General features: G+C 49.7%; 1 protein-coding gene across 1 annotated transcript in view; it reads right to left on the bottom strand.

Annotated features, from left to right (window-relative positions):
* large1 (LARGE xylosyl- and glucuronyltransferase 1) overlaps positions 1 to 10,252 on the bottom strand; it is a 37,008-nt gene that overhangs the window by 21,126 nt on the left and 5,630 nt on the right. The window contains 2 exon segments of the mRNA XM_047023267.1: positions 1,748 to 2,066; positions 8,183 to 8,373. Of these exon segments, the coding sequence (XP_046879223.1) occupies positions 1,748 to 2,066; positions 8,183 to 8,373 (510 nt within the window).

The following is a 10,252-nucleotide window of genomic DNA, read 5'->3' as shown; positions in this document are numbered from 1 at the left end:
GAGAGAGAGAGAGAGAGAGAGAGGGATGAGAGATTAATACAAAGAGGTATTTTTTCCCCCACACACATCATTCATTAGCAAGACAGACAGTGTTAAACTCCTCCTACAATTAACACGGGAGAAGGAATCGCTGACCACTAAGCACCATTTTGTTTTCCGGAAATACTTTCTGAGGGGAACGGGGTTTATCCCACGTTGAGACCAAATCACGCATTTAAACACTCATTAACAGACTCTTATCAGCGTCCAGGGAAGAATTGGTCTCAGCCATAACAATATCAGACCAACAGCTAATCGTCGACAGCTCTGCAGGAGCCAATTGGGCGTGAGGAATTAGGTGTCGGTATTGGTCCAAAGCTCCTTCAAGCCTGCATTAACGCTCCACTCACCATCCTCATGAAGGGCTCGACTGAAATGATAATGTGCCAGGTGTATATGGATTCCGTTCAGGCGGACATAATATTTGGTGTGCTAATCTCAGAAGCGAAAAGCCGCTCGCCGCAGCTCCACATTAACCCGGGTGAGAACTCTGACGGATCTGGCATGAGCCCTGACATCTTTTTCCACCTCTCTCCCCGAAAACCCCTTCGCCATCCTCTTTTCTCTGCAGGTTGGGATTTAACTCTGTTTATTATCGAATAAGGGTCCTCTCTGAGGCAGAGGGAGGGAGGGCGGGTGGGGGGTGGGGGGTAGCTGAGAGGTAGAGGCTGGTTGGTATAGACCTTCAAGGTGCCCCCGTGCCTAAGTCTGTTATCTCTGGGCTTCAGCACTGCTGGCAGCCTGGGAGAGGCCTGGTCAGGGCCTAGCAGACCTGCCTTCACCAGCAGTGATGGTGAAGGTAGGGTACCTAGCAGACCTGCCTTCACCAGCAGTGATGGTGAAGGTAGGGTACCTAGCAGACCTGCCTTCACCAGCAGTGATGGTGAAGGTAGGGTAAGGAAGAAAGATACGGACAGTTGTCGAAAGGAGTGTCCACTCTGGGCAACAGAGAATCCTGCCCCCTCGACGTCCTCCACTGTGGGGCCTCAGAGGCAGGGAGGCAAACAAAGCCGTCAAAGGGGATAACTGTACTGGCGGGTAAACAAATCCAATAACCCCGCAGTCATGCAGAGGGGGCGGACTGTTGACCCCACCCCCCCAACCTCCCCCACCCCCCCCACCCTCCTGTCAGAGCAACTACAGAGGACGTGTCGCTACGAAAACTCCGCCTCCCGCCTGGGTTACGATCCACAGAGGCTTGGTCTTAACCATCTGTTGGGTCTGACCCCTGTGGGGTTAATATGGTGGTGGGACTGGTGCTGAGACAGCATGTAGGAGACACACAGTATCATCTAGCCCTGAGAGATCTCTACATGGGAGGGGATTTAGTGGCACTGTGCTGAATCCGCCATGCTGCTCCAATGCCCTCTGACAGAGAAGCATCTTTATGACCTGGTCTGTTTCATAATTGGGTCAGGATTAGACTAATAGGAGCCATGGCCAAGCAATAATCCAGTCTGACTTTGACCTCACCGCTAATGGTGCCTTATCCAAGGGTAGTTAGCCAGGTAATGATTCTCTATGGTAGTGCTATTATGCTGTGGACAACATGTAAGTGGGTTTATGTTTTTCCACGAACGGTAACCATTACTGGGAATTATGTAAAAAAAGATGTTTTGTTTTTTTTACTCTTGTAGACTGTTCAGCGGCCAAACAAGGGGGCCTTTCTTTCCCTTTCAAATGGACGTTGCCAATGGCAACGCCGAGCCCCGGCGGTTCGTGACTCACCTCGCACTTATCCACAGGCGGCTGCTGTGCACAGTCCGAGCCGTTGCCCGCGGCGCCCGACTTCAATCCCTCGTTATCCCCCGTGCCCTCCTCCGAGTGGGTCCGGGACTGGTTGCCATGGCGGTTGCCGTGGTGAGGACGGCCCTGCGGGCTCCTGGGGGGCTTGCTGAGCTCCTTGCGCAGGGCCCGGTTCTCCTCCTCCATCTCTCGAACCCGCAGCTCCAGCGCCTGGCGCTCCCCGGGCCCGCCCACCAGCGTAGACGCCTGGGGCGACAGGGGCGACAGGGGGAGGGGCTTCACTGCAGGGGGCGAGAGGAGGACAGCGTTAGGGGAGGCCAACCCCGACGTTGCCGTGACAGGAAATGACAGAAGTAAGTGGAACAAAAACAGGAAGTGCAAGGGCCACCCATGCTGTGAGCTGGATATACCTTGCCACGACCGTGACGTGGCGGAGAGGCGTATTGTGGACAAGCACAAGGACAAGGCAGGGGGCGAATCCGCCACAGCGGCCTATCGACGCATCGCCGGGTAAACGGAGAGTGTGAGATTTCAAATTAGCAGTCAGGTCCAAGTGTTGATGCTTCTCAGGCCTCCGAGTACACAGATACCATTCAATCAATATCCCTGACACTGAGAGCCAGCCGATATGCTCGCTGTAGTCTAATTTGAGGCAGTGGCAATTTCCCCCCTGTCTCTGTCTCTCCTCTGACGGCTACAGACGTGGAACACACGTTCCTGGATCTTACAGAGACAGGAAGGACGGAGGAGGATGAAAGACAGATGGAGAGAGATAGGGGGGGAGAGGGAGAAAGAGACAGCGAGATGAAGAGAGAGAGAGAGAGAGAGAGAGAGAGAGAGAGAGAGAGAGAGAGAGAGAGAGAGAGAGAGAGGGAGGTTTGGAGTACATTTCTGAAAACCCCATCAAGTCCCTAAAGGCAGTGGAAGGTCTTGGACGTAGGCCATAAAACAACACAACGGCGTTCCCATTCAGGCGCTCGCTACAGAAGGCACCAGAGCGTCACAGCGGCTCCTGAAGCATCCAGCACACCAGGGCTACATCTGGAGACCCAGACTGGCCACGGCTCCTCATCTCACTGCATTGATCAGAACAGAGAGATGGATGGCTTGGCTGTCTGACACCATCAGTCATCACAGTCTAAACACACAGTGGGGGCTTCCCTCGGGGAGGTGCCCCCTTCCCCTCCGGCCTGGAGTTTGGCATGATGGGATGTGACGGATGTGGACTGTCGGGTAAATGGCAAAACCTATAGCATCCGAGCAGTGTCCAAGCCCCAGGCCATGGGAAAAGTGGCCTTTTTCTTCCGGTGTCCGAGGAATTTTGGAGTTTTGCGGGAACAAAAAAAACAAAACAAGACATTTGTTACATGGACCGCAAGCCGGACGTGAAAATGGGTAAAAAATGTTTAAAAAAAACAGCTTGTCCACCTCATGGTGACCATTCATCTCCGTTGAAGTCTAAAGAAGTCAGCATTGCCATGGAGACACAGGTGAAGTGCACACAAGACAAGCCTCCGCATCGGGGGTCCTGAGATGTCTCAATAGGTAACAAGCCTACACTGGACCTTTCCTCGCTTGGCAAGGAGGAGGGAACTTGCTCGTAATGAACATTTCCCCATTTTGGATCCGATTACATTTACAGCCCTCGAGGAAGGGTGTGTGTGGGGGGGCAGCATCACTCCACCCACATGGGCGCATTAGCAGAACAGACCCCCAGTAAAACACTCTCCCGGAGAACCAAAGCACCTTCTGGGCTCCATTTCATCCAAGCTGTAATTAATTTGCTGAGTGGATTTGCTGGGTCTAATCCCGCTGAACTGGACTGAATGGCCATTTGTGCGCGGGGCTGGGAGATTTCATATGGCATTCACAGGCCGGCAGATGCACCTGCGGTTTTGTTGGGGCCCAGCCAGCTCTTTTGGTTTTTGGAGCTGTCGTCGTGACGCGCGTCATCCGTGCCCAAACAATGGTGGAGAACACGGCGCACCAGACACGTCGACGCTCTTTCAGAAACAAGATGCTCTGATGCATCACCCAGCCAAGGAGGCAATAATACATGCCATCTTCAGCTCATTAGGTCGCACACTTTGAATAATTTCCATCCACAGCACGGACGCTGCACGGCGTGAGCATGCCATATGGACTTAATGACATGTAAGGAGGCCATTTTCAGATATATTCACGATGCATCGCGAGGATTCTCGGCGCTAGCACATTGGATGGGGTCCAGATCTCGGCTCCTCACGCATGTCCTGTCCTTAGTGAACTCTGCATACTTGCCAAAAGATGGGAGTCACTCGGGCCCTTGGACATGGTGATTCATGGTCTGTTTGCATGTCCTGCGCCCTGTGCCTTCATGTATGACAGATCTAATTGGCGTGGCCTGTCTTGCTCCGTCCACACATCCCCACGGTTGCCACGGAGACATCTGCTAGTGCGGTGGGGCGCCATCCGTCAGGTGACAGCATCTGTTCACCTGACAGGAAGTGTAAATCACCCAAACAGGAGCTCAGGATGTGTGGCGGCCATTTTGTGCCATGCCTTGTATGCTGAGCGTGTTAAAAGACAACTCTGGAAGTAGGAGAGGGGGAATATGGCCGTGTTGACAATGTTTTTCCTTTGCAGGCTCATCTGACTGCAAAGTGTCCGGTTACATCCATCTGTCTAGACTTCCCCACCATTGTAAACAGAGACTAATTGCTTGTATGAGCCATTACTTATTATCTGTATAATATGAAGCTCTATTCATAGGTTCAACCACATTCCTGGATGTCCTTGTAGCCATGACGACTGTCTCTACTAATCTATGGCTGCACCTGAAAGAAAAATAAGCTAATCCTGAAGACGAATGTCTTTGCATGAGAAACCTATTAGCGCCTCAACCTCAAATCAACAACTGCACTTCCGAACCTCTGGACAGGAACCGCCTGCACTCACACTTCGTTAAAAGCGTCGTTAGGGGAGAGAGCGTGTTTAAGTGGCTGCTTAATGGTGGCATATTTTTCCGAACAGATTCCCCAGCGTGGGCCTGGAAGAGGGGCGAGGGGGCGAGAGGGAAAGACAGTAAAAGCCAAAGAAATTGGGCAAATGTCACAGGGGTGGAATGGGCCCGTGGGTGAAGAGATGGATATTAACGGTCTATCTAGAGCAGCAAGCCCCCGATGATTATCCATTATTCGCTGGCTACGGCATACTACAGTATGAAGCTCTTCAGTTTTTTCCATTTTTCGCTGCTTCGCTGGCGCACCCCCTTCCCCTCGATCTGGAGCAGAGCTAGGGAGATGGGGGTGAGGGGTGTTCTGCCGTAGGGGCATTGCCTTAATGACATAATAAAGTTTCCGTAAACATGACTGTCCCAATTAATGGTAAAATAGGGGTGATTTGCTTAGCTTCAGGCATAAACATGCTGCATATTCATGAGGAATATGCTAATAAGTAATAAGGCGGGGTTTGCGGGCTGCCATGGTCACCTGGTTACAGTCAGCATATCTAGACTGCCTCCAGACAGTCGGGGACTTCTTCAATTTGTTGCTGACTCGAAAATAGACAACCCCAAGGCTCTATATAAAATTATTTTAAAAGTATTATGGTCCACCCGTGGCATCTTCATAAACTGTCCCAGAGAAACACAGGCTTGTTTAAAACTTCTGTTCCTGCCAACAAGCCTTTTACAGAAGTGCCTCGGTACATACTGTACCTTTTCTAGTCGTTAGACGGTTTTTATTCTGAGGTAAAATATCTTATCTCAAGTGGTTTAAACAAAACCCTTTTATCTTCTTGGAGTCTTATAAAGTCGCATAGGACCAAATCAAGTTACAAAGCCCTGAGTCGGTCACATAGTGTGAGGCTCAAAGGACTGGGTTATCTAACCATATAAAGTAGTCCTGTGTATTGGATATTTGAACAGAGAAGTTCAATCACAAGGGGATCTGGACAGGTGTAAGACAAGAGTCCAAGGTATTTTTAAAGTTTAAAAAAGGTTATATGGAGTCAACGTGGTGTGCTGTGGTAAAGATTGAATTGTCTTAACGACAGCCCTGTACGAGCACAATATCGGCGTATTGGCTACATGACGGGATTACAATGTTAGCAGCCATTATATTGAAAGGTGGAACCGGGCCCAATAACAAAAATCCTGTGTATTTGTTATGTTGTTTGCTTTGGCAAGCTTCGCATACCATCAATGCAGAGTCATGGTGGGGGGCTGGGGGACTACAAATCCCAGCCAGCCCTTTTGCGGCTTCCCTCCCACCGACAGGGCTGTGACAGCAAACAGCAAACACATCCCCCCAAGTCCCAGAGCCTGCCTCCCCCCCTTGTCACACTGAAGACAAGGGCTGCCAAATCAGCATCGCACAAGCTCTCCCAAGACAACGACCAGCCCACTGGAGGTCAAGAAGTGTCTATCAGCAACAGTGTCCAGTAGCTCTGCTCTTGGCTTGTTTACATGGGGGCGCCTGGGTTAGCTCTCCCTGGGCAGTGCATTGATCCCAAGCTGTCAGTGTGAGGCAGGGCTCTGGAGAAGACAATCCAACCTCACACGATAGCAGCAGGCACATGAAAGGTCTCCGGGAAATCCTTACAGGACGGTGGAATGCTTTTAACTTCCTCGCTAGACAGAAACACTCAGGAGGGTGGTGTTCTGGAGCGTGCAGTGCAGCCGTAGGGGGTGAAGTCACAGTGAGGACGAGGACGCGCTCGTTCTCGCGTCCCGGGGCACCAGTAGGGGGATGTGTTCCAGAGAACGGCTTCCTCGGGAGACGCCATCTTGTTCGCAGATTCAAAAGCGTCTCCCTCATCTCTGAAGGCAAAGCCCACAGGGTATTTCGCAAAACTGCACCCAATTCAGCAAAGGCGCTGACCGAATTCAGTGAGGATGGAGCGTCCAACAAGCGGTTGGATGTACCGGGGGGAAAGAGACCGCATTTTTGGTCTTTGTTAAGGAAACGCTTTGTTCTAAAATTAGGGTTTTTCATGTCCTTTTATCTGGCCTTCCTCAGAGCTCCAGAGTGGTGGACTTGTTTCTTTCTGTGTGGAGCTTGGCTCTCCACGGGGGAGGCAAGGGAAATAAATAACTTTGTATGAACTCACATTCTCAATGGTTATGGCCAGGGCTCTCTTTGAGCAAAACCCGCACTAAAATATCCTTTGAGTCCATGTTGCCTGTCCTTTAAATAAATAAAAAAACCGCGACTTCTCAAAGAGTGCTGAGGAGCTTCAACTGTAACACCACATTAGTCTTACTTGACACCAATTAGCTTTCAGGGGGTGACAGAAAGACACTCCTTGTGGATTTTCCACAAAGTGAACTGGGAAAAGGCTTTTTTTATCCAGCCCCCACGGCAGGCAGCACCGGAGTTGTCCCCACCGTCCCCCCACCCAGAGACCCCTTCACAGGGTCAGAGCGTCTGTCGCAGCTCCAGAGAGCAGCTCATCTGGACCGAGCACAAAGCCTCCAGAGACTCAGCAACCCAGCGCCCCCGCTCACTTTATCAGGCAGGAAGATAAACACTCAGCGGCCACAGAGAGAGAGAGACACACACAGAGAGAGAGAGAGAGAGAGAGAGAGAGAGAGAGAGAGAGAGAGAGAGAGGTAGCGAGAGAGAGAGGCAGAGAGAGACAGAGAAACAGAGAGAGACACAGAGACAGAGAGATAGAGAGAGAGAAAAAGAGCGTGCGAGTGAGAGAGAGCAAGCCCGGCAAAAAAAGAAAAGAAATGTAGAGACAGAGAGAGTGGAACCAGACAGTGTTTGTCTTGCACATTTAGAGAGAACTGTTAAAGCCAGACTATTTTCACCCATCCAGGATATTTCACACCTTGCCATCTTGCCCGGCAACAATATATCACGCCTCTGGTTCAACATCCAGTCATATCATTACTTACCCGTCCTTAGTGGGAAATTATAGGAATTCATTCAGATGTGCAGTCTCCAGGGACTGTGACCCCCCAAGTCAAAATTGTCAATTTAATCATAATTAATAATGACAAAGCTGGAGAATTTCTTTCTCAACACAAAGTCATTAAAATTGCTCAGGAAACTCCTGGACTAAATCGTCTTGAGGAAGTAATCAACTTTTGGGCAGGCCTCAGTAATTCATTAATATATTACCTTGAGAGAAAAGAGGGTGACTTTGTGTACTGAAAACGTTGTTTATTCAGCTTTCTCTCGAAGGGGCTGGGGTATAATTTTGCATCATCTGCATGAAAGCTTGCATTGAACAGTCCTGTCTAGACTTTCAGTTAAAAGATGCTCCTAACAGTTCCCTGTCTAATCTGAAGTGAAAACTTTTTGCCACTTCAAAAGGTAAACACTGGAGAAGTCAGTACATTGATTGAAAAAAATCCTGTCAGCCTGCACTTTAATATAGGCAACTCTCAGGACGGTTTGAGTCTTACCTTGAAAGTTCCCGGCCGACAGATAGAGCCAGGTGAGGGCCGGGATGAAGAGCAGGGCGAGCGAGGCCGCCAGGAACTTTCTGCGTCCGCGACACATTCCCAGCATCCTCTGGGGGGAAACCGTTAGAAAGTGAGGCTGGGTGACCTCTATGTTGGCAGCAGCTGTTGGCCAGGACAATGCATTGTACTGTCTGAGAAGAAAACAGAGAGAAAGAATGGAGAGAGAGAGAGAGAGAGAGAGAGAGAGAGAGAGAGAGAAGAGAGAGAGACAGAGAGAGAGGGGGGGGGGAGAGAGAGAAACTATAGTCAGACGCAAACAACCTTAAACAGTAAAAGCACACCTTATTTTTTCCCCCTTTAAGGTTGAAGACTTCCAAGCAGGTTTCAAAGCTATAGCTGGCACCACCATGAATAATTCATACCAAATATGAATCTCAAACTCGGGGAAAAAACAACGTTAGGCCTGCAACTTGGAGTGTACATGCGGAACGGAACCTACAGTTTACCTGCCGAGGGAGTCCCGAGAACACCGAGCGCAAATTAGACTCACAGATTCAAATCTCCTCGTTTGCATGCAGCCCAGAACCGATTCGGATGACCTACTGCTTTACAACAAGCTTTTTTAGTCGATTTCCGGTCCAACAGAGAAGCCGACAGTACAGAAGCCTCATTATATGATATAATAATAAATCCTCTTTCCATTACAACCACATTTGTCCAATTAGCCAGTTGACCCCAGTCGATTTTTAATCTTCACCAGGGGCCGCGCAGGACTGGGGTACAATCCCAAACTGTCTGGCAGTGGAGACGCTGGCAAATATGCAAGCCGGTTGCCAATTATCCGACTGTCACCCAGAACAATAGCAGAGATGCGGGACGATGAGCAGGGTTTGGTTAGGGAGATGTGGAGGGATTCATTTTCATCAGTGACTTTCCAAACACTTATTGAATCTGTCGGTGGCTTTTTGTTGCAGCCCCTGTCAGACTGACTGGGTTAAACGAGGCCATGAGATTAGAGGCTTCTGGGATTTACAACAACTGCGATTCGGATGCCAGGGCGGAGAATCCTTCTGCGGATTCCTTAACCTCTGACCGCCCCGTGCGATACGAGCGTTGTGGCGAAGACCGGGATCGTCGTGGCTAATGGGACACGGGTGATATTCATTATTACCATCTGAAATGGAGCTGTCAAGGTTAAGAGAGGGAACTGATAGCTAGCTTAGGAGCTGGTGTGGGGGCGTGTCTTACTGTGGGGCTGAGGTGGAGATTCAGGGTCTAGTTGTGATTGGTGGGTTCTTGTCCCTGAAGGGGCTCTGACTCATCTCATTGGTAAATTGATTCAGGCTCAACATTGCAAACCCTCGGACTATCTGCCCATTTGACCAGCTGTTAAATTCCTCGGTGGCAAATGCTAACTGCACATGCATAATAAATGTGCCCCCCTCTAACCAGCAAACCTTGTACACTGCAATTTCTCTTGAGTGAGACTTTGACGGAAAAATAGGAGCGCAATGAATCACATCAATCTTGTCTAATCTCGCCCTCTAATGCAATACCAAAAGTAATGTGATATCCATACCCCCCCATTCAGCTTTATAGGCATCGCTATAAGCCCAGATCTCAATGGTGAGTCTTCGCTCACTGCTCGACAGTAAGTTAATAGAAAATGGAATTTAATATCCAGAGCTCCATAGTAAATTGCTGTGTGTTGACACTAAAAGTGATGAGCGATTATTACGGGAGCCAAGCTCTATTGGTTGAAAGAGGCCATGGGGAGTTAGGGGCTGGGGCCAGGAAGGTTGAATGAATTCATCAACTGCTGTGCTCATACAGGCATGGGTAAGGAACACCCTAAGAAACTGGGAAAAACATGTCAGGGTAAGCTTTTACATGGCTCGCATGTATAGGTCAAACAGAAGTAGACAAATGGTACAACACAGCCATTCCATGAACAACATTACATTTCCATTTAGTCATTTGTCAGACGCGCTTATCCAGAGCAACTTACAGTAAGTACAGGGACAATCCCCCGAGGCAAGTAGGGTGAAGTGCCTTCCCCAAGGACACAAC

This window comes from Hypomesus transpacificus, chromosome 7, assembly GCF_021917145.1.
Source record: "Hypomesus transpacificus isolate Combined female chromosome 7, fHypTra1, whole genome shotgun sequence".
NCBI classification, from domain to species: domain Eukaryota; kingdom Metazoa; phylum Chordata; class Actinopteri; order Osmeriformes; family Osmeridae; genus Hypomesus; species Hypomesus transpacificus.
This window is presented reverse-complemented; position numbering and strand designations above follow the sequence as displayed.